This window comes from Argiope bruennichi, chromosome 5 (assembly GCF_947563725.1).
Source record: "Argiope bruennichi chromosome 5, qqArgBrue1.1, whole genome shotgun sequence".
Taxonomy (NCBI): domain Eukaryota; kingdom Metazoa; phylum Arthropoda; class Arachnida; order Araneae; family Araneidae; genus Argiope; species Argiope bruennichi.
Genome location: NC_079155.1, coordinates 8,310,727 through 8,336,522, shown reverse-complemented (window position 1 = coordinate 8,336,522; position 25,796 = coordinate 8,310,727). Strand labels below are relative to the sequence as shown.

General features: G+C 29.1%; 1 protein-coding gene across 8 annotated transcripts in view; it reads left to right on the top strand.

The window, feature by feature from the left end:
• Positions 1–25,796, top strand: part of LOC129968472 (zwei Ig domain protein zig-8-like) — a 270,080-nt gene that overhangs the window by 203,512 nt on the left and 40,772 nt on the right. For 5 of the 8 annotated variants that reach the window (XR_008784411.1, XM_056082382.1, XM_056082381.1 and 2 more), the window contains exon 2: positions 8,198–8,448. Coding sequence is in view for 6 of the 8 variants with exons in the window: in XM_056082382.1 (XP_055938357.1) it covers positions 8,198–8,448 (251 nt within the window). In the remaining 2 variants the exon portion in view is untranslated. Of the gene's footprint in view, positions 1–996; positions 1,161–8,197; positions 8,449–25,796 lie in introns of those variants that run through there. The other 3 variants (XR_008784412.1, XM_056082383.1, XM_056082385.1) reach the window with 2 other exon arrangements.

Sequence of the window (25,796 nt, the reverse complement as noted above, 5' to 3'; positions counted from 1 at the left end):
TGATATATATTTTCGTCATAATCATCGGAGATTTGTGCTCAATTTTATACTAACTCCGTTGAACGGAATGTATATATGCGTGTATGTGAAAGTATTAATTAAAAAAGGCAACTACCTAACAAAATGAAAGTTAATCTGCTGTCTTATGACGAAAATTGTTTGTTTGTATCAAATTTGGACCTAATTAAGTGAAAAAAAAGTCTTACTCGGTTTTCATCATCATTTTACTAAGCATTAGCGCATGTCGTCTTATGATACTCCACGTAGAAATCTGAAAGTGTAGTCATTCTTCAATCCTTACAAAATATCTGGGTACTTATGATGATCTCGCCTTCATCCCTGAACCTCAGTTTCCATGCAGAATATGACATAATATGTTAGGAAATATACGAATTAAGTTTAGGAGCGACCATTCCCGTGTGTTTCGGAAATATTTATCGGATTCATCAAGGCAAGATTCCAAAGATTATTTGATATGCTTGTGGATTTCATGCAATGTTTGTATCTAATTATAGCATCAATTAATAAATTTCAGTTTGTACATTAGTCAATAGGTTTTTGATGCACTGACGGCAGCAAGGGGAATGGTTATTTCTTTCAAATTCTCCATATCGAAGGTCGTCTTTGGATATGCATTACAAACCTACAGCTAAAATTCGAATCTTATACCCTCTTTTAGAATCCGAATCCTATATAAAGACCCAGACTGCTTCCAAGGATCCAATTGATACTTCTTCCCAAAAGCGTTCTTTCTCAAATGTTCCATCCCCAAGGCGACACGGCTCTCTTCAAGAAGTCCCCGGCAATTGCGATAACTTCGGCCACCAGAAGAAGTTGAAGTGTGTTGGTTTTGTTCGTTTCCGATCGTATATAAACACACTTGTGAAGTCAGCAAGCGACTCCTTTCTCACAACAAGTGACGCAACCGAAATCTCAAGTGGCTCCCGGACTCCTACTCGCAGGGCTGTTATCTGCTCTGGAGTAGCGTATCGAGTTGCTCTTGGGACGAGTCAAAGCGCTGAAATTTTCTGGAGTGCAGCTATAACAATAATTTGACGGAGATAACGCCGGAAAAAAATAAATACATATTTGTTGACAGTCTAAAAATGCTGTGGGGGATAGGGTTGTGAATTTTTTGTTGCGACATCTGGGCCTCTTGAGTGAGTATCTCAGATATTGTTTGTTGTTAAACATAATGTAAATACTCCATAAAACGCTTGCGAATTTAATTCTTCAGTTGCTTATTTATTTTGAAATTTGAAATAAACCTTTTTATTTTCCTTATTATCACAACGGGAAAGTAGTATTTCAATTTCGGTAATATCTAATCATCGGTAATCTTCTAGTAATTCATATAATATTAATTATATTACATCAATGCCATCCAGATCCAGAAATATTTCACCAATTTCTTTGTGTAGTTATTCTCAAAATTTTGCAGAACCAATGTTATTTAAATAAGTATGTTTCTTCCCTATTCGCATGAATTGGATTTTCTCATTTTGACACTCTATGATTGATTATCGTACTGTGACCATAGATAACTTTAATAATGCTCTTTTAATGAAATAAAATAAAATAATATTTAGAAGAAATGTGTAATCCTTAGATTTAAAATATTTTGGAACTCTTATTTAAATAGAGATAAATTAATAAAATGACTGAATGAATGATATTCTCTACCGGCGTTTATCTGAATATGAATTTTGTACTAATAAAACGAGTTCCTGAAATTATATCATTTTAAAATCATTAACAAAAAAGAGTGTAAGTATTTATGTTTATAATTTGTTCTTATTAATCTGATGTATTTCATAAGTGCTCAGGTAAAATGAATAAGTGCTCGGGAAAAGTACTGTACATTTAACTGAGTTCTGGAATTAAAGCAATTTTTCTAATTAAAGTATGATATTTCATTACCGTATTATAAAGAACGAGGCCTAAACTGTTTATCTATCCTCTCTTGTCTTGTTTGATGGAATTAATTAAATTCTTTCAACTCTGTAACAAAAGGTATGAAAAGAAAATTTCTAATCTCTAAAAATGTTTATTCATATTAAGTAGTGTCAATGCTGTTTTATTTGTTATTATTTTTTATTACGTTTTGTAATTCGAAAATAAACAGATATTTAAAATAGACATGAAATCATTATATCCATTAATTAAGTAATTTTAAATACAAACTCAAAATAGTAGGTTGATTTGATTAAATGTGCATCTCTATTTTCTTTCGGCTTAAATGACAGCGACTAATTAATCTGACATTTCAAAGACATTTAAGTCTCTAAGGAATGATATTCACTTCTCTCATCCTTTATAAAATGTAAAACAAAAAAAATCATTTTCGATTTCAAACTCGAATTCAAGGCAATTAAAATGATGTTTTTGTTATGAAACTAAATTAAATCCTGTCCTCTGAAAGACTGATATAATCTAATTAGTAGCATTTAAAATTCTAAAACTCAAAGGGATTCTTAAAAACTGCTTTCTAAATGCTAACTACGAAAATTGAATTTGCAAAATGATAACTTGGGGTTTCGGTCATTTTTTTGGAACATTACAATGAACAGTGTCAAATTTAAACGAGAATTTTAAATGTTTTAAAGACTAAAAAATAAATGTATCTTAATTAAATGTATTATTCCAGCAACTCACTTCTTTTCAAAAACTTATCTAAACCGTAAGATGACAATTTGAGTCAAATTATGTTCTCACAAATTCAGGTCCATATTCAGGTTATATAATTTGCTCAATAAAATCATTAAATAATATATAGTCCCGTAAAAGATTAGTTGTAATTATGAATTCATTTGCAATAGATAACAGAGAAAGTGAAAGATTATCATACGCTAATTTGATTCTAGATAAAAAGCTTGTTGATTACGTCATAAAGCATATCATCATTTTATTTTACTTTCTTGTTATAGAGCATTTTTTTTTGGTATTTTAGCTATATTGTATTAAAACAAATGCAAATTGATGCCGCTGAGGAGAATAGACAAGGGTTAGAATTATTTGGATTTTAGTTTTATTCACTTTGATAGAAACAGTTTATATCTGAACTGTTATCAAATATGTTACAAGAAAGGAAATTATTCCGCTATAATTAAATAATTTCAGTTTGAAAAAAATCCAATATGGAACAAATTTGATGCACACAATAAAAGCCATTACCAATTGTATTATTTATTCTCTAGTATAAACGGATACTTTTCCAACCAGTTTTTTTTTCAAGGAATTTTGTTCAAGGTGCGAGAGCAATCCTTCCTACCAATGGCATGGAATATTTCTAGATTTTGGAGATTTTTTTCCATATTATCTAGGAAAAAGTTGGAGAAAAAAAGTGTAAAAAGCATTGCATAATATTATTTCACTTATTATGTACTGTTCTCAATTATTTGTTTACTTTGTTAGCTATATTATGCTAGTTTATTTGCGAGTTTTTCTTTTTTTCTTTTTCTGTCTTTAATTCTAAATAAAGAATTACTACCAACAATCCGAGACAGTTTTTGTAATGAAGCTTTATAAAAAAAGTCGTGGTGCTTTCAGTATCTGAAAAGAACACAAAGAAGATTTTGTTTTTCAAAAAAATCTTTCTACGTCTTTCCTATTTAAGGTTACCCTAAACAAAAGCGAGACTTGTAAAGCCTTGAAACAAATTTCGAGCTACAAACTAATAATTTATTACATTTTGTTGTTTATTATATATATATATTAAAATTATGTATAAATATTTTATATATTTTTAATATAAAAAAATATTATATTAAACAAAATATAATGTAGTGAGGAGTAATAATACAAGTTAACTAATACAAGTAAAGGTTGATATAGTTAAATTATATTCATTCACTTCATTCACTTAAATCGTCATTCAATAATACAATAAATACAATAATAAAAGTGATTTCTTCATAAGCTGACAAAAAACAATTTGGTATGCTAATTATTAGAATAAAATCATAATCTATGATTTTTGTTGTAAGCAAATTTTGATAACTCCAGATCTTATTTTGTTTTTTTTTTACAATTATTTTCATTCTTGCAAAAGAAATTTCTATTAAAGAAATTTTCCTTTCTTTCAATCAAAGAATGTTTCACACAAATACATATATATAATGATATATCTACATCTAAATTCAATTTTAATTATTTTCCTAATTTTTATCCGAATTTAACCCATATTAACTTCATTCTAAAATGTTCACTTATTCCCTGATGAAATTCCACTTTTTTTAAAAAAAATAATTAATGAGCCACGATCTCTGTAAAACTGCTTTTGTCCCCACTTTCACACTCTCCGAGTAAAGGGATAAAAATCTATCAACCTAAACAAATTATTTTAAAAGACGCCTATAATTCCCTTACCTAAATCAACACGTATAAAGAAATCCCTATCAGAATCTCATGGTGCATAATCATCAGGAAAAACATTTCTATCACTCTTTGCTCTTTCGCTCTCTTTTGCTCTTGTATCGCTTGTAAACGGACGTCAATTCGTCCGCTCTAATTGCGCATAAATGATGCCGCCTGGGATGGAATAAAGCTATGTTTAAATTTCAAAAGTGTCTTCTCTCTTTTTGGCCACGGCTCTACTTAAAAAGTGTGATTTTACACACACACACACACACACACACACACACACACACACACACATATATATATTATAGGTGTAGCATGAGAAATCTGCATCCTAATATTCTAACTATATTTGTTTACACTAATGCCCAGCTGTATGCTAGAATATTAAAAATTGCTATCAATAACAAAAATTCATTCATCAGTGTAAGGTTACTTTTACTAAATGTTAATCACCATTATGTCACAGGCCATAATGTCACTGCAATTTGCTTCGGATAAAATTGTATGTTGCGTAAAAGATTAGTTTCATTTCTCCAAGGAAAAATAAACCTTAATGATGTTTTCACGTGTTCGAAAATGAGGGCGTGCGTTTTAGTCACAGCGCAAACGGAAATAAGTCCGTTAGAGTAATTGGATTAACCTTTGGCTACTTCTGTTCGGTGAAATTTTCTAAAAATATTTTTGCTACGTTTTCATTAATAATCTTTCATTTTCGATTTGGATGTTATATTTTCATTCGGTGATGAATAATATCTACCATTGATGTGGGAATTTCGGCGGAGATTTTTATTGTAGAGTTTTTTATTATATGAAAGGCTGAAAAGTTAAGAAAGGTGAATCATACGAATGGATATATGGTTGCCGAGAGAACACAAACAAGAATGGCAGAAGTAATTTGCAATATAATTTTGTACAATATTTTGTATTATGCATAATAATTTGTAATGTTTATCACAACTGAAGCGTTATGAAAGGTAAATCATACGAATGGATACATGGTTGCCGAGGGAACTCAAATAAGAATGGCAGAAGTAATTTGCAAAATAATTTTGTACAATATTCTGTGTTATGTATAATAATGTGTAATATTAATCATAACTTAAACGTTATGAAAGGCGGATCATATGAATGCATGCCAAGGAATCACAAACAAAAACGACAAAAGTAATTTGTAAAGTAGCTTTGTTTAGTAACTTTTATATTGTATAATAATTTATAACGCTAAACACAATTGAAAAAATAAAATTTATTGTTTACTTTTTAAATAGAATATACGATCAATGATCTTAAAATCGTTGGAGTCAAGAAATTTCTGTTTTTTTTTAATTTTTATTTTATATCAATTTATAATTTATCCATGAATGCTATTGATAAAGAATAGCTAACCATTTGTCGTTTTGAATTGATCTTTTAGTGCATTATGCTTCATTTCAGAGGAAGGTTGTTAAAATCTTTCATTCGCGTGATTCGAAGCCGTTAGCAGTATTGAGACGTAACGGAGTTATTTTCTTTAATTATCTTAATTATTCATTCGGAAATCTTGCAATATTCATTTTGAAAGGATTATTATCCTAAAATGGTAAACTTCCAAATGAGATTGTTTGCTCGTGTAATGTAGTGGTGAAAATGGAGTAACTATAATGTATCACACAATGTTGTCTTTTGGTGCGACTCTTATTTTGCCTGTTCTGATGAATTCTAAATAATTTAATGACATGAAAAATTTAATAATAATTATAGCTTTGATTTAAATAGGTAAAATTAATAATCGTAACAAAACAATTAGTAATTTTTTATTAAATTGTTAAATATATGTTTTTAATTATGTTCTTGTATTTCTTATTTTTAACTTATAAAAAATTATTCAAATGCGGCTGAAAAATTAAAAGAAAAAACAAGACAATATAAGATTAAAATTAGTATTACTTTATTTAGGGGATATATAAATAAATCAATATAACCTTTATTGTAAATTCAATTATGTAGTATAAAAATATGTTGAAAGATATATTGAGAAATATAATATTTGGATCAATTTTTGTTTATTATTAACTTCTTTTATTTTTAATTTGTTTTTTACATAGAATAATATTAAAAACATCTCTTCTGACATCCCTAATAGGGTTGTAGTGTCGAAAAGCAGCATTCTGTTCCAATCCACAATATCATAATTTTTTCCTTTTATTTTCCATTTGAAGCAACAGCAGAATATATTATTCGGATATCATAATATTGAACAATAGTTAAAGGATACTCCTCCTGCAAATTTTCACGCCAAGCTAATGGTCAAACATCAGAACCAATAAGCTTTGAATCCTTAAATTTTTCTCTCTCGACCAAGACAGTCTTACCATATTTCACTGCGTTTCCTCTAAAGATTCAAAATTCTACAAAAATTCTGTAAGACTGTTAATGGATTTGGATGTTACATGCATTAGTAATTATATTTATATATTGGAAATATTGAGGTTTGCTGCAGTTCCTATACACGTGCATATCCTTTCATATCATTGCCAGCGGTTACCAAGAAAAGCGCAAAAATTTTAGAAATTTAATTAGAAAGATAATTATATTAAATTTAAATTCGGTGCTTTCTACTCCTTGTTATTAATCTCATTTGTAAATAGTTGAATTTTGTTTTCGTTTTTAGCTGCAAAATGTTTGCTACATTGAAATTAGCTTGCTGGGAAAAGTTCTATTTATTTATGTGATTTAAACTATTGCTTAAGGTAATTTAATTCAGTTATATGCACCTTTTTATTATTTTTTAAAGTTCAAAACAGTTAAACCAACTGTTTAAAAAAAGTATTTCGTCTGTTTTCATACATTATAAATTTAACATTTGAAATAAAACTTTATTGAATGCAAGCTAAGATTTGTTTTGAATTGTTTCAAAATAATTCGAGATAATACATTTTTATGCATATTTTGGACCGAATTGAAAATGATCAGTTTCCCATAAAAACAAACAATAAAACAATTCTTATTTATTGAACATCATATTGTTTATTTTTTTATCTAATTATTTGAATCATACAGATAATCATTTCTAGATAAATCGATGATAAAAAGATAATTGAATATGTAGATCATACGTTTTTATTGGAATGCTATTATATGTCTATATAAACGTTCATTTTCTACTTATTTGGATTAAATTTGACATTGATCCGTCTAGCAATAAATTCTTGAATTTAAATAGCCTTCTTTATTTTAATCCCTATTTTGTTTCATGAGAAATGGCTTTCAATGAAATAAAAATAAATTTGTTTATTTATCAGTATTTTTTATATCTTATAACTTTAAAAGAGTAATTCTTGAATTCTTATAAGTTTATTTCGTGTATCTCGTAAATGCCATTAACGATTTGGATCAAATTTTATATTAATATAAGGTTTTGGTTTTAAGTTTAACTATATAGGTGTCTTTCCTGAAAAAGCACGCTTTTACATGCAAACGCATACGCACACACATATATACAACTAAATACTGACATGTCGCTACTCATGACTTACATAAGTGTATCAGAGATAGGGTAGTGGTTAGGGCTTCGAACTTTAAATGATCCGAAGTATAGGATTTTATTTAAGATTTTACGAGGAAAAAAGTTAGGTCTTCCGATTTCCGAATCTGTTCGGTCCGCAGTTCGGTTTTCCATGTAGTAACATTTATATTTATAACAGCTTAATGTCAAATTTCAATTTTTTATTAGTATATGTGGCAAAACTTATACCAAATGGATAAAGAAAATTATTTTTGCAAATAAAATATACTTTCTAAATCATTTACGGCATAAATTGTTAATGAAGTCTAATCGAGTTCTCTCTATTTACAGGTATTACAGCCAAACAGATAAATGCTGCAAAGCTTCCCATGAAACCACCAGTTTACCCCAAGCCCTCCTATTCATTCTCAAAGAGCTCTGGACTGTCCATCGTTCAACCGGCGGCTTTGCTAAATGGAAAGCAGTTTGTTGTTGAACCGGTAACTACTCGCAATGTCACTACTCAAGTTGGGCAAACAACCTACCTCCACTGCATTGTAGATAAGCTTGAAGATAAAACGGTGGGTGGTCTGCAGCGGCAGGTAAACCAGCATGTTCCTGAGGAGCTTGCTTGATCCTTCCTTCTATCCTACTAATCTTTTTAACTATTGTCCACTTCTCATTCTCAATTGGACACCATTCTAAGCTGGACCAGAAGCTTATAGATTTCATCTTTCCTAGACAGCAGCTCTAGCGTTAACTCCAAGTTAGAATGGAAGGCTCACAAACACACACAAAAAATGTCTCATAGAAAGATAATTTGATAAAAGATAATTTGATGACGATGAAAAGATGGATAATAAGATAATTTGTTATTTTCCCACTGAAGTTTTGGGCATGGACATTTAGTGTTTAGTTAAGAATATATAAATTGAAATTTTTTGTGCTTTTCGAATTTACATACATCTAATTAATAAGAAAGCAAATATGCACAAAAGAATGGTATGCTTTAAGATCGTTTTAACGTAAATATGCTTTCAAACGGACTTTCTGGTTTGGCATGCCATTTATTAAAAATAATGTTATTAAATTTATATTTTTCTACCAAACAATAGGCTCGATTGATTTCTAGTATAATCGATTCCAACAAATAATATCGATTGATTTCTAGTTGATCCTTTCTGATCCCTTTATTTTGGTAATTTAATTGGTACTATTAAATGTGACTTCCAAAAATGTATTCAAAGTTTGAATAATCTATTCATTCTTGTTGAAACCTATTTCATTTGCTTCTTGTAAATAAAGCAGCATGAAAAGTAAAGCACACTTAACATAATAATTCTTATTAATAAAAAATTGTAATTATTTATTAATTTTTTTAGACGTTCATCAAGCAAATGGCAAAACGATAATTTAGAATGACCAAAAAATTTTTATTTGCTGTTAGAGCAATCAGATATAGAATGAACTCAGCGATTAGATAATAAAATTTATTTGAACTTTAAGTACACAACTTTATTTATAGATAGTTCGTTTGCACCAGATGCAAAAATTGGATTAAATTGTTTTGATTTTCTACTCCGTAGTCTCTTGCTTAGACTAAGTTTGAAATGCTTATATGAATATCCACAGTTATGAAATGTAAACAAAAAAGTTATATAAACATGTTTTGTTAATTTCATTGAAGATAACTATAACAAGGAACCTACATTTAAACGCCTTTAAGTAATTTCTCATATTTCATGCTGGGAAGAATAGAATTTTTGCAATAGAGCTTTTACTCACTTTTTCATCTATTAGAACTATTAATTTTTGATCCAGCTGCAGTAGAACATTTTAATAAATTTAGAGCTACTGATTATAATTTAATATAATGATTATTGAAAAGCGTAACTCGCAGAGTTGGAAAATTAAATTTTAGATTCTATATTGTTTATAATCATGAATTACGAAGTATATTAAATTAAAAAAACCCGAGAGTTAATAAAAATTAAAATGTTCGTGACAATTTTTATTATTGTAATAAAAGGAAGAAGAAAAATATTTTTCTTAAATAGAAAATCAAACAATAGGCCCCAGAAACAAAAATAAACGGACGTTCCTTGATTCGATTCTAATTATGGTCAAAATTCTAACTCACTTAAAATGTTCATATCTGAATCTCAGATTTTAGGGTTTTGTTTCAATTTTTATATTTTTGATAAAATGTAAGAAATTAAGGAGATAAAAAAAAAAATGAAAAATTAGCTCAAAAATAAAAATATCGCTAAGGTGAAATTGAATACCCATAATTCCAGAAGAATATTAAATATTGTACAAGTTTGAATGTAAATATAGAAAAATTAGAAAACAAATATAGAAAAATAATTGAAAGTACTTTATTACACGGTGATGTTTTATACAACTGTTTAGAATAGGATTTTAAAGATAAATTAAACTACCTGATTGGGTGTATTTGTTGAGTACAAACTCGATTACCTGACTAACAATGTAAACTACCTGATCAGTGATAATGAATGACCTGATCAGTGACAATGTAAACTACCAGATTGGGTTTATTAGTTGAGTACAGCGTTGCAGTTGCCATCGATGTTGTTGACCGAGTTCGATTCCCCACTTGTAAAACTGCTTTGCATCTATTTGTTTAAAATCACAATAATTAACACAAGAAATAAGAGTTAAAATCTGAAAAATAATTTTAAAAAAATAGAAAAAATATGATTTTATCATTATATTAAAAAGAAGAAAAAAAAACATTTTATAAAACATCAAACGGTCAAAGCAAAAAAGGTAAAAGTGTAAAGCGAAAAAAAAAAAAAAAAAAAAAACACCTCGTCAATGTTATACAAAGCAAAAAAAAAAAAAAAAAAAAAAAATCCAAACATTTAATTTAATAATATTACAGAGAAACATTATAATTTTGATTACCATTCCAATTTATTCTCACCTGCTCCTCAATCATATTTTATTTCGTTTTTGTTTGAGCCATTTTTTTTTCTCATTCTAAATGCGTTATTAAAATCTTTTTTTTTCAAATAATAATAATAAATTACTTATTTGTATTTAGTTATAATTATTTCTAAATATTTAAAGGTAGATATTTTTTTAATCTTTTGACTAATTATTAAGTGTTACAAGCTTTCTTAATTGTACCAACTGATTATTAGCGGAATAATTTTTCATTGTGTGCCAAGTTCATTTCATTAAAAGCTCTTCTGTCTTCAAAAACTACCGCACTTTTTGCGATGAGTCACGTTCAAGAATTGTTTTTTTTTATCCTTTCACATTAAAGAGATACATTTGAGTTTATCATTTGAAACTGCATGTACCATGACTCGGTAACAAGCTGTTACCAACTAATAAAATTTTGTTTACGTGATATTTCGGAAAATGTAAATAATTATTATTAATTAATCAAGATTGTACTTTTCTTTTTCGTCCTCATGTATTGAATGTGGCTTAAATAAAAAATAAATTCACGTCTCATAAGTTGCAGCGTTATAATAGAAAAATAATTATGCCTAACACGAGAAAAGAATTTCATGAATCTTGTTGAAATACTGAAAATGGTTGTGTCCATATATGTAGGATAAATTAGTTCAAATATCAAGGACGGGCCTGACTTGGATATATTTCTTTCTTCAAAGATTTTTTTTCCAGAATTCTAATTAATATTATAATTAGCGAAAACTGCTGCGCATTTATTTAATACATACGTAAATACAAAACGCTTGTTAAGTCAAGTAATTGGAAGAAAAGTATAAAGGAATCATTGCAGACGATTTCAGCAGTTTTATAATGCGTCATAATAATATATATTTTTTAAAAAAATATTTAGGGTAATTGGAAGAGCATGGCATATTTTATTTAGTTTCGAACATTATTTGATAAATGTTTATGTTGATAAGCACAACGATAAATATTTTTTTTCATTAATTAATTTCCGGAAACAGCTGATAAATATATAAATACTAAATCGGTGGAGAAAATTTCGGCAAGTACACGAAATTTGTTTCGATTGCAATTATATTAGAAGCATCTTAAAATAAATCTTAGAATTAAAAAAAAAAAAATTAGACTTACATTCTTATTGTACACTTTATGGGACTTGAACAAATATATTTCAGTAATATTTGCTTTACTCCAAATATGCAGAAATGTGCATTTAGTCTAGGTAATATCAATGGCAAAAGTACTTTTAAAATATAAGAGGGTTACATTAAGCAGAATCTCATAATGTTGAGTCATTGTTAAATAAAGTGAATGACGATTAAAATGATGCTTCCACTCAAAAATTATGTACAATATTAGCTAAAATTCATCAATTTATAGAGAAAAATATTTTCTGTTAAGAAACAAAGTTGTTGAATGCATTTGAAATACCATTAAAATAAGGAAATAACAATCCATTGGATTAACACTACCTGTTCACGCGGATAACACTGGCTGTCATTGTAGGCTTTTAGAGAGCGGGGCATTTTTTTTCTTATTTTTGAAAAAAAAAAAAAAAAAAACTGGGCGTTCTAGTTTTCTGATTTACCTGAACAAAAGGGGTTTGAAGAAGGAGAGAGTTGACTGATAAAAAGGATTTATATCATCCTTCAGTTTCTAACAGATGATATAAATATTTCAATCAAAATAATGTTTTTAGTTATGGATTAATGTTTTATTTCTTATTTTAACAACATTTAATACAAAAAACACATTGCAAATATTCTGCAAAATTTCTGGTCGTGCTGCTGTTAGACGTTATCAGCATTAACGCAAATGGAAAGAAAAAAGTTTTTTTTTTTTTTTTTTTTTTTTTTTTTCCTACATAGTTTCGAAAATTTGAATTTATGAATGGAAAGAAACCAACATTGGCAATGTTCTCAGCATTTCAATAAGAACGAATATGCAGTGATGTGAAATTTGAAATGCTTGCTTTTCATTTTAAAAAAATGAGACCGAAAGATGTTCTAGCAGTAAATTAATCATGAAATGCAACGTGGAAATAAGAAGTAACGTAAATCCAGTCACATATAAATTTTTTAAATTAGAGCAGAACATATTCCTCCGAAAAATTTATTCTGTTTTATTAAGCAGGTATTTTTATTTTCTTCGGTATTGCACAAAGAGGAGCTCTGGAATCTCTACTTAAATTATCACCATTGGAATGTAAATATTCTAATCTAATGTATTTATTATGATGGTTGTTTGAATTTATTTTGCTTAAAATACAAAATAAATATTTACACAACGATTTACCGCTAACATTGTAAATATTGGTTATTAACTTTTCTTACGATTTGATATCATATATCAGATCTGAAGAGAAACGTCATATATACTGTGGTGAAAATATTATTTAGGATCTAATATAAATGTATTCGTAATTCAGTTAGGAATTGTGTGATGAAAGTAGCCAGGTAAAAAATAACAAGCTATCCTTTTTCACATTAATTCAAAGTTATAAATTAATTTTAAGAAATTTCTGAGATATATTTTATTTAGTTTAAAAATTTAAATGAAGCACAATTATTTAAACGAATATGCTTTTAATATTAAGAATCTTAAATAAATTATTCTTGATATTTTCGGATTCTTACAAATGGATTGTGTCGACTAAGTCGATTCTTAAAATTAGAATTGATGAGCTTCAAATGTAATTATTTTATAATACATTTACTTTTTTCTAGATATCATATCGAAATGAAAATGTAGTTTCACTATTTTTTTTAATTAAACACTTTATATTTTGATCTTTCGCATTGTTTGATGTCGTAACGTTCTCTCAAAAATAAATTAAAAAAAATATAAAGAAAAATTATTTTTAACTTCGTACTTATTTCAATATTTAACAATTGAAGAAACTAGCGCTTTTCTCCCAGTGATGTCATCAACTCATCCATTTTCGTTTAATCTAACCTTTACATCAGGGCTTTCCTAGGGTACGGACTACTAATTTTTTTCAAAGTTTAGTGGTCTATCCTGTGTCGTAGGTCTGGTGAGTTAAAATAAAAAGAAAAAATGGGAAGATCTACAATATTTATTTAACTTAATAATAAATACGGAATACGTACTTCCCTAAATAACTACAAACATAATAATAATAGCAAGATGCAAACACAAAAATAATACCCTTCAGTGCTCCATAAATATGTTTCTTTTAGTATGCGCCAAGTTAGTACATTAGAAATTTTGACGAAATATTGAAATTTTTTTCGCAGAATGTGTTTGAGTTTAAACAGTGCAAATTGAACCGTTTACTGTTCAATTATTCAAAATGTTAGGAGCATAAAGAAGAGCTTTAGATTTGGTTTGGTATAGAGGCACATATAATGAATGATGTGTAATATATTAAATAAAAGTGCAACTTTTACTTTTTTTTTTACTAAAATGTGTAAAAATCATAAAAGATGTTTTTTTTTAATTCAAACATTTTTTTTTTTATAACTGCTAAGATATGAAACATATATGATTTCTAAAAGTTAATGATCAGTAGATTACTACATATAAAATATCGTGAGCATAGTAACTTAAAGAAATAATCCTTTCAATTTAAGAAAATCACATATTTTATTCGTTCCGGGAAAAAAAAAAAATCTTTCTTTTTTCTTTCTTTTTCCTTTTCACAGCTTGCTGATCATGAGGGGAAAAAATCAAATGTTTCTTACTCGTAAATCATCTGCATTCGCCTAAAAAGGAAAGATTTTATTCTTCTGTTCCAAAACATCGTGAAATATAAAACTGTAAATAAATGGTATATCAATCAGACTCAATGAACTCTGAGACATCCCACACATCTTTCAAGTCGAATTAATGATGTGGCGGTCCATTTCGCACCACCGGCGAAGTGACGGTAAGGAGTTAATTCCAATGGAAGGCAAGGGCAACCCCAATTTAGCGCCCGCACCGAACAGCCCTTTTCTAAGAACATTGGGCCCTTGAACCGGAAACGGCATTCATTACATCCGTCTCCATTACAAGTAATTGGGAGTAATACTGGGAAGGTCACTTGTGGTTAGAGAAGCGAGGCTTTTCGGCTTCTGGCACTTTCGTACATTAAGTGCAAAATAAAAGAAACCCCCCTAGATAGAGATAAAATACTCAAATCGTCGAACATAAACCATTTCAAGTGTAGAGTCTTGAGTGTGTGTCACCTTATTGTTGGAGAACAGTAATGGACTCTTATTGGAATATTCAACTTTCCAGAATTAGCAGGATTGAGAAAAATAACGCATTACTGATGCCACCGATGCGTGTTATTATGAAAGAAGAAAATGAAGAAAAAAAATTATGATTGATAGCTATATTGTTTTATCTGTCTCTTGGCTAAGTTAAAACGTTTCATTACTGTGAATAACATATTAACAAGTGGAAATGTGTAAAATTTTTCTTTAATAGAAGAATATTTCTTTTCTTAGCGATAAATAATTTCCTATTGTGACAAGGGCAATGAAGGGTTTTTAACTTTATTTTAGTCAATGAATATTATTAAATATATAAAGAAGTTTCCAAACAACCTGGTTAAATGAATGCTGTTATAGATTAGAATGTGGTAATTTCCTTAATTTAATATGCATTTGTTTTCTTTTTCTCATATAAAAAGTTAAAATACAAAAAAAAAAAAAAAAAATAGAACATGGTCCCTAAATATTCATTAATTCGTCATTATTTGGCGATTACATAATAAGTTTTTTTCATATAAAAATGCATATTTTTGGTGAGTGAATTATAATAAATATTTTTTGCAAGCATATAACACTGGCTTGTTAAATAAAATATTTTTCGTTGCAAATCTAGTAAAAACATTTTTACAGATGCAATTAAAATCATTCATAAATTTACAGAAGAAGAGAAGTCATGTAGTTCTTTTGTTCAATGATGTATCTATTTTTCTTGATTAAAAGATGATTTACTTTTAAAGTTTTTTTGGGGGGAGGCAGGGGCAGGGAGATCATTTTTTATTTGATTAAAGAACTGCATTAGACTAATTACATTAATATATACATATATATAAGTTTAATACAAAAATAACTTTCATTTTGCTTATTATTTCATGCTACGAATTCTTTTTTTTTTTTTTTTTTAAATTTTAGATCTCTTCTATTGAGACCTAAGTGACTTTTGCTTATAATAAAATAATTTCAGACTTAAAAAAGAACGTAATTTTTAATTAATATTTATACATTATTCACATTATACGCAATAATACATCTATATAGATAGCATTTTCAGTTTATTATGTAAATACAATTCTTAGATTGGAACAATTATTGAAGAAAGTATAAATTAGACTTACTATTTCTAAATTAGGACGTATTTATTCGGAAGTCGAATGAAAAATCGAGCAGAACTTGTTCTCAGAATTTCAATTATCTAACATCTTATAACAATATCTTAGAAATTTTGCAGCTACGATATATGTCACTGCATGTTAAGAGTCCATAATTTATTAACTTTTTTTTTCCTGTATTTTCTGAAGCAATGCATAAATAAAGAAAAATTATTAATCAATATGTATTCAAAAAATGCTCAGTTTACAAGATTTTTTCCTAGTATAAAGGAAATATAAATGGCGCAAGATTTATTGCTGTTAACAGATAAGTGAAATCAAACTTTATAACCTCCGAGCCAGCTCTGCGTGTATGAAGTGCACATATTTTCCTATTTTCTTTATTTATCGTAATCGTATACCTCTATCTATGAGGCTTATTCTCCATTTTATCAGTGTTGTAAGAAAAAAATACTGGTAAAAAAAAGCAGGCAAGAATGTAGCGAATAATTCATATTGGATGAGCACCTCTTATGTGCGTGGTGATTTATGTGCCACATGAAATGATCTAAGCACTTCTCATGCAGGCGAGGAATTCCTTTTATTCCACAGAATTGAATAGGGAAAAGAAGATGTTCTCTGAGAAGCATTTTAGAAACATTGTCCCTCTATATTGTAAGATATATCTTTAAGAAAGTTTTGAATACGAGAACTTTCAATTTCATTTATAATTTATTTTGATTTAAAATATTGGAAATTATTTTGATACGAAATATTTAGATAGTTTGATTGTAAATATTTTGAATTATTTCAGTAATATCTGAAAAAGCATCTTTCGGCAATTTTATGTAAAATTGTGTGGTTTTTTTTTTTCGGAGAAAATATTTAATGACAAATCGCATACTGATTACATATGAATATTCTTCAATCTTACCTACATATAAACTGGCCATTTAAGTAAAAAAAAATCGCACAAATTTTCGGAGATAATATTTAATGACAAATCGCATACTGATTACATATGAATATTCTTCAATCTTACCTACATATAAACTGGTCATTTAAGTAAAAAAAAAAAAAAAAAAAAATCGCACAAATTTTTGGAGATAATATTTAATGACAAATCGCATACTGATTACATATGAATATTCTTCAATCTTACCTACATATAAACTGGCCATTTAAGTAAAAAAAAAAAAAAAAAAAAAAAAAACCATCATGAATACACTAGTTTAAAATGTTATTTAAAACAGTCTGCTATATTACAGTATTCATTTTGCAGTTTACTATCATAATATTTTTGTACATTCAGTTTTACCATGGTGGAACCGGGTCTGAGATGGCGCTATGTTACATTGTCAGTATGAGAGCGGAAGAAAAAGGCTCTAATAATTAGCTATATATCTATCTATCTATCTCTCTCTCTCTATATATATATATATATATATATATATATATAGCTCAAAATCGCGTTTATTTTAGTAAATACACTTATATAGATAAACTTAAAAAGAAAAAAAATTAAATATAAATACACAAGTAAAAAAAAAAAAAAATGCGACTCGAACCAAGGATCCGCATTACACGTGTCATTCCTATTGTTCTGATCACTGAACTGCCCACGTTTCGAAGCGGAAGTTGAATACATTTATTTTGATAGTTAGTTATAAGAGAAAGTTTTTTGTCTGTAAAATCGCGTTGATTCAGGAAATACACTCATACAGATAAACTTAAAAGGAAAAACCTTATTTAATTATATAATTTGATGCAAATAGTTAGAGCCGTTTCCAAGATATACGGAATAAATAAATTTATGTATATATAAAAATTGCTCATTTATATTTATACGATTTTTATTTTCTTGTTTGTTTGTTTGTTTGTTTCTTATGGCACTTGCCACTGACAAGCCCGCTGTTACGAAGACAGCGATTTAAGCCTGAGGGGAACGTCTCTTATTTTTTATAGCAGCGCCAACTAGGGCCAAGAGTACGACTTTGCCACTCACGCATCATTCATTCGCTTGCACAACCCCTTTTTACAGGAGGGCACATTCACACATCTCACAGATAGAACAACAGAAGAACAACCATGCCCAAACCGGGACTCGAACCCGGGACGCCCAGATCACGGGGAAGACGCGCTACCCCTATGCCAGGACGCCGGCTTTTTATTTTCTAAAACAATATACACGTTAATCATTCCGGGATTACAGTAGACAAGAAAGAAGGTTTTCGAATTCGAGACTCAATTCATCCAAAACTCCACCTTGTGTGTGAGTATAGGACATGCTTAATCTAAATGATTTTTTTTAACTGGAAAAAGCCAAATTTTGGATTTTTATTAGAAAACGTTTCAGCAATCATTGATAAATTCAGATTAGAAAAATGACTCGTTTCGGGTCAAAGAAAAATCAGTTAACACTAAACAAGACATTAACTTAATATAGTTAATAAAATGTGTGAGAGAGAAATTATGTTATTATTTTTAGTTGCGGTTATTTTAGTAATAAATTTTCACTTCTCTTAGTTTCATTCAATTGATAGGATGATGATGCATTATGGCATTTTTTCTTTTAAACTGAGTATCGATTAATATTCTGCCACTGCTAGAAAATGGTTTTGATATCAATTTGCAGATATACGACGAAACAAAAATAAATGCACATATAATCAAATTTTTCTTTATCTGAACCTATAATGAATCATCTTTGCATTCTTTTGAGAAATGAGGAATGGATTACAAAATGGAATAGACACTACGTTAAAAAACAAAAAAAAAAAAATGTGTCAATTGATCCTATTGGCTGATTTGTAGTGAGCTCAAAGGTTATATTTAATTCCGATTTTTATTGCACGATCTAAATTTTCACGATTTCAATTGTTAAAACACATAAGGCTTACAGTTTTTTTTCTTGTTTTATACAATATGATAATATTTTTTTGGTTCTTTATATAACTTTGAATATATATAATAGTTTGTCCACAGCTTACAAATCTAATTTATTCTGAGAATTTAAATGTCCTTTTTTTTTTTTTTTTTTTTTTTAACATCACAAATGATTTCTTTAGATCTTTAGAACAATTTACAATTTGTTTGTTGTATAAAAGTCGAGCAAATTTTACAGATTTAGTTTGATGTATCTATTATATATAAAGCAAATATTCTTCATGAGTTTTCGCTACTTTAGTGAGTTCATCTCTTCATTAAAATTATGTCAGGAAGCTAATTGTTGAAATGAAATCTTAAAGCTTCGATCAAAAAATAAAAATAAATCCAAAGTTTTCTGTTTACATCTTTTCTTTCAATGATAATTAAGAAAGTGTTAATAATTGATACTTGTAAATGTATGTATTTCTTAAGATTAAAATTCGTCTGGTTATTTATTAATGACAGTCGTTGATTTCATAAAATTTAATATTTTTTTAAACTAAATGTTAGCATTTGTTGTAACATTTACTAATGTTGAATTTACTCTAAAATTAAATTATGTCTGATTGAAAAAAAATACCATAATCCATATCATAAAAAAAGTTAGTTTTCTTTAAATGCAAACATAGATGCATATGCAAGTAAATGAGCAAATCTTTTCCTTAAAGTATATCCAAACTCTTTTCGTCTTTTGAACAAAATATTTTGGCACAAGTATAGTTATCCACTGACTTTAAAAATGCACATAATTAACTCAGCTTTATTCGTCTATTGCTTTCTAAATCCAACTGAAAGAAAACAGGCGGAATATGTTCGCTAACATATACAGTATAATTTATTCATACATTTTATCCGCACTTAGTAGTGCAACGTGTAAACATCAGCAGAGATAAACATTGTCACTACTTCCTTGAGACAGAATTGCGAGGAAATATATATATATAATTCAAACTCGTTGTTCTTGCCGCTCTTGCAGCTGATATACAAGGTCGTGTAAATTTGCATATGTTTTTACGCTGTGAGCAAAAACAAAGATACGTACGTTTTAACTGCAACAAACCATCTAAGCAAATATTTAGTAGGCAAAGAAGAAAACAAAATTCCCCCTTTTTCCCCTTTATATCTTCCCTCGAGAAGAAGGGGAATTTAAAGTCAACCGGAAGAAAAAAAAAGGGGGAGGGGTAGGAACTGAGGGGTAGGGAAAGAAGTACCAGGAAGAGAAAAGAAAACAATATATAGAATATCATTTGTTAAGGTCATAAAAACCCACGGGTTAAATTTTACACGTCGGAGGCGGTTATATTGTTCAAAAACAATCAAACTGTCAGGAGTGCAGGCACCACTTCGGCTACCTTTTCAGAAAGTGAGTAAAAAAGCACCATCAATGAGTTGGTAGTTCGAAGGCAAGAGATGGCTGCCAAAAAAGAATTCGCTTCGACTTTCGGACCAAAATAGCTCTGTTTTTATAGCCAAACCCGTCAGTAAATACGATGCGTTGTTGAAGAGAAGAAGAAATAAAGGTTGACTGACCTGGACCATTCTTGTGTCAATTTTAGCACTCGACTCATGGGAATATTTTTAATTATCTGTTCTTCTAATTTAAACTCTGCTCGAAATGCTTGCGATTCCAATATCTGTTAAGCACCAGAGCAATCATCTTCACTCCAGCCGTTTCCGAATTATTAGTATTATTTTTTCTGGCTTCTGTTTTCCTCTTTCCGTCTTTCGTTTATATTTTCAGCTGAAAATTCTAATTTGGGAGTTATTCTTTAGGAATGTGTGTTTGATTGAATGTTTACTCTAGAGAGATTTAACTGGAAATTGGGAAAATGTAATTATTTTATTGCATCATAGATATTTTTTTTTTCTTTTTTGCACTTTTTAATTGTCTTCAAATATCGGTAGATTTATCTGGAGATTTTAGAAAGAATATGATAGCACTTAGAAATTGAAAGAATAAGAATATTAATCTTTCATGATTTAAAAAAGAGATCAGAATGTTTTATTTAGTAAATTCTTCTGGCTAATTGGATAAATGTAATGCGAAAAAATTTCAGTGTTTACTTTTTAATTTATCGTAACCAATTAATTGGATGAGACCTTTCAACTTTTTTTTCTTTCTTATTTTACATCATTATCTTCGGTTTCGTAGATTTGATCAGACTAACAAAGCAGGTATTTTAATAACTCACCTAATATCCTAGACGAATCAAATATGCACAAATGTTCTTTAAGTTCAAAAGTACGGCATTGTTATTTTTTCCATATTAACTTATATTATTATTTCTTAACAACTTAACTTTTAAAATGTGGGGGGAAAACTCACTGTAGCGATGACAAATTTAATGCAGGTTAAAAAATGTTTAAAATTTTGAATACAAAATTCAAAAGATGCTTTCCAATTGTGAAAATTATTCGTTTAGATTTCATGCCGATACTGAATTGCTTAAAGAGATGGCTGCATTGTACAGGTATAACTGTATACATTCCGGTTGGAATTAGTTTATGAGAAGGATTTAGCAACGCAATCATAGCCTCAATCTGGAGAATATTAAAGAAGTTGTTAAATGATATATATCAATACATTTCCCCTTTTCCCTCACATGGTAATAGGCATTCCGAAGAGATGTAACGGCATCCGTTACCCCACACATAGTAAAGTGCATACTGACCGCCAGACAGCCAGATGAGTATCCTTTTGTTTCTTTAATTAAATAGAAAAAGTGGGATGGAATCACGAAATAAGAGAATATTTTAGAATGAAAATATGAGCTAAATTGAGATAAAAATTAGGAAATTAATTCAGTTTAATTTAGATTTTAACACACACACACACATATATATAATAATAATAGAGAGAGAGCCCTCAACCGCCGTTTTTCTATATTGATTTGCAAATTTTTAATGTTCATTAGGTGAGTTAAAATGCTGAAAATATAACTTGAAGACGAATTCATGCAGACGCTTACACTGCAGTAATTGAAAAATATTAAAACGTTGCCTTAAAATGTTGTTCTTATTAATTTTGCCAAAGAAATATAGTGTAGTAAGCCATAATAATAGGGTTTTTTTTTCCTGTTCAAATTAAAATTTCAAATTATTTTTACAAATATTGTACTGAAAAAATTGGATTTATGCTTTATTACCTTTTTTGATATTGTAAATTTTCTTTGCAGCATATGCATGGATACTGCACCGCTTAAGAAAGAGGATTTGATTCCCATACAGAAATCTTTATATATTTGCCTCAGTCACCTTAATTTATTCCAAATTCTTTTTACATCAACTGATTTGTAATAGCTAGGTTTACAGCTAAGGAGGAAAAATAAGAATAGGTAAACATATGTGTTATCAAATGGACTGTTAATATTTTTTTTGCCCACCAAAGCTGCCAAAACTCTGCACAGCCAAATTCTTTGCTTTAAGTGCATAAATACTGCCCAGAGAATTATACTTCTACGAACATAGCTTTAAGAAAAATGGGAGAGAAAATTATAACATCAAATACTGTATAAGGAAAAAAAATCTTTATTGGAAATACGGACAGCGGCATTTACTTGTGTTTGAAACCGAAGATGTTTAAAATGTCCACCGCACATATCGAGGCATTCATGGAATGATGCCAAGCCGTTTGAAACGTATTTAAAATGCTGCGACTTGTAGCTACCAATATTCTTTACAAAGTGTTGATGTATTCCATTCATGAATATTGCGATTTTTACTTTGTTACAGTCAATCATTTGCACTCCAATAGTAATCTAATACATAATAATTAATACATGCACTTGCTTATTGTGCATCTATATTCAAATCATTAATCTGAAGCATCAACATCTGTATGTAACACCTGTATCTGTATACATATCCTTTTTCTTTTTTTTGACCGAATGTGATATCATAATTTTTTTTTTTTTACAATTTTCTTTAAAATTTTGGTTTATAGAGTGTACTCTAAGCAAGAATTTGGCTTGAGTAGGCTTGATAGGACACCCTGCTTTCATTCCATTCAAGTAATTCAACAAAAAGTTCTTAACGAGAACTATTTACTTTTCTGCTTCCTTATATTATCTCGTCTTAGGAGATTATCGGCATTTCATATCAATTATATAGTGAGAATAAATATATCGCTATATCAGGGACAAAATACACATTGTTTCGGTCGGACAAAATACAAAAGATACTTTTTTAAATGCCTTTAAATACAAAAATACACTTTTTTTGCTTCCTCATAACATTTTTCTACCAAAGAAGCCATAAGCGTTCTGAAATCCCCTCCTAAGATACAAGGAGAGATACATTATCTTCAATATTTCTTTCATCACTATGTTATTGTTTTGCATTCTCTTAATATGAACATTAATAAACCTCTATAATCATGTTTATATTACTTATAGACGTGTGCATATCAAATGTATACACTTTAACTCATGTTATAAAATGTATTAATAGACGCGTCTTTGTTTCGGCTATGCTTGAGCAAAATCATTTCTCTATATTTATTATTTAATAAAGATTGACGCTGTTACATTTCTTCGGATTATCGTTTGGAAACGTCTTCTAAGCCTTAGATAGTACAGAAAATCCAATGCGTGTCTCAGACGCTAACGTTAAAAATAATTTATTATTGAGGTAATCAATCACACTGGCGTAGGAATCTTTCTTCGCTGGTGACAGAACGGAGAGTATTATAGGAAATCAATTGCTTTTAAGACGACAAACCGACAGAACCATTTGCCTTAGCTTCTTCATTTTATTTTGTTCCTCCGGCAAACAGTGCGCAGACAACATACGGGAAAGTTTTAAATCGTTAGTTTAAAATTGAATTAGAAATGTTTCGTCGCTTATTGATTCAGATTGTTTAAGTCAAAATCTCGGAATTGATATTCCATTAAGATTATTTCAGTGAAACATCTAATCTTATTCTCGAATCTGATAGCAAACATATTACATATAGGTCTACTAACAATCTTGTTAAACTGGTAGATGGTGTTAAATATTTGTTTGAATATTTTCAGAAGCAAGTACAAAATTTATAATTAATTAATTGGAGTAGAACTGGTTTAAATTTATTATTGCAAGATTCCGTTTAGAAATAACATTGTGACATTTTTTTTGCAGAAAACAAATTTTTTAGTGAACATGATTTCAAAGGCAATGCTTTAATTCTGTGAATGTCTGTACGAGGAGGAAAAAATATTAAGTGAAACATTGTTATTAATTTTTGGCTATATCTTATATATTATTCAAACATACCATTGTGTACCTCAGCCTTTTTAGTTGACAAAACAAAACAAAAAATCTTTCTAAAATGTATTTTTGTGGTATTGCCTTCAATAAAAACTAGTAGCTAGAGAACATTCTATTTATATGGAAACGTTATTAATTGTTTAATTTCTGCTGCATTGACTTATGCCGAATATTTGGCAATTGAAGGAAATTTAAACCACAAAATAAATTGAAAAAAAAGCTTAAAGACCAAATATACTCATAAAAAAAGAATTGTCAAGTGTATGTTTTTTTTTTTTTTTTTTTTTGAATATAAGGACATTTCCTTTGTTTTTAGACATTATTTTAAATTGTTGAGTAGAATTTTAATGACGATTCCACATTTATGGAACTATCATAAACCTAACTGCAGGTAACTACAGTAATAATTTTCAAAGATTTGAAAAACTTGAAATTTCATTACGTTTGTAGGTGGGGTTTTTTTTATTTCCAGTTTTATTTTAGGATTCTTCTTTATTTTTTTGCTTAGACTTTCTCTATTTTTGCTCATAATGGAGTCTTAACTTGACACTAACCATTCGACCACTCAGCAAGAGGATGCCCTAGTTAATACATGCGCTGATGATAGCACTCTTCTCGAACTTGAGAACTAATTCAATATATCGGAGAATGAAATATTAGTTCAATAGATAGATTGATCATAGAGAAGTACTGAAGTTTCCTAAATCCAGCCATCTTTCCCACAGGAATGTAACTCCTTTTCATGTGCCAATCGCTGCCTGGAGGCTATATGACCTCAAAACTCAAAACCCTCTATTTTTACTATCAGGTGTAGGCTTCAAGTAATCAGATTGAGTGGAAGACGGTAGTCAAGAAACTGATGATCTTTAGGAAGAATCTCGAGACGCGTGAAATGGACGAAGATGCGTGAAATGTGAAATTTTCACAAGAACTGTATTAAAAAAGTGAGAAGATGTAGTGATGGAAGCAAATACATATTGTTTGTTAAAGATGGAATGCAGCCGTTGTCCCTAAGACACCCGTTTCAACCTAAAGTACCAAATTCGAACAATGAAGCATGTGAATGGAAATTCTTTGGTTAGCGAATGTTTTCTCACATTGCTATGAATCCCCTGAGGTAGATTCATGGAATCGGTAATAAGTTTCTGTATGATGACATTCTTGACAGCGCCATGTGTCCGAATGCATTTTCCTGGATAATGATCCGAACCATATCCAGATTTGGTTCATCCGCTGTCATGTGATCTTCCTTGACTGACTAAGCCAATCCTCAGACCTGAACTTCATCAAGTGGGTATGGACCGAACTGAAACGTCGTCTTGCTGGAAGATATGTAAAGAATGTCGTTGAAATATCTTCCAGCTTGAAAAAGAATAGGGGATCCCTTTGTCCTTCATCCAAACTCTTATTGCCTTGCAGAAATGTTTCATAGGTGACAAGCTGTTATTGATGCTAGTGAATTTGCCTCTAGTATTAATATGTAATTATTCATATTTTCATAGATTCTGGCTATTTTGC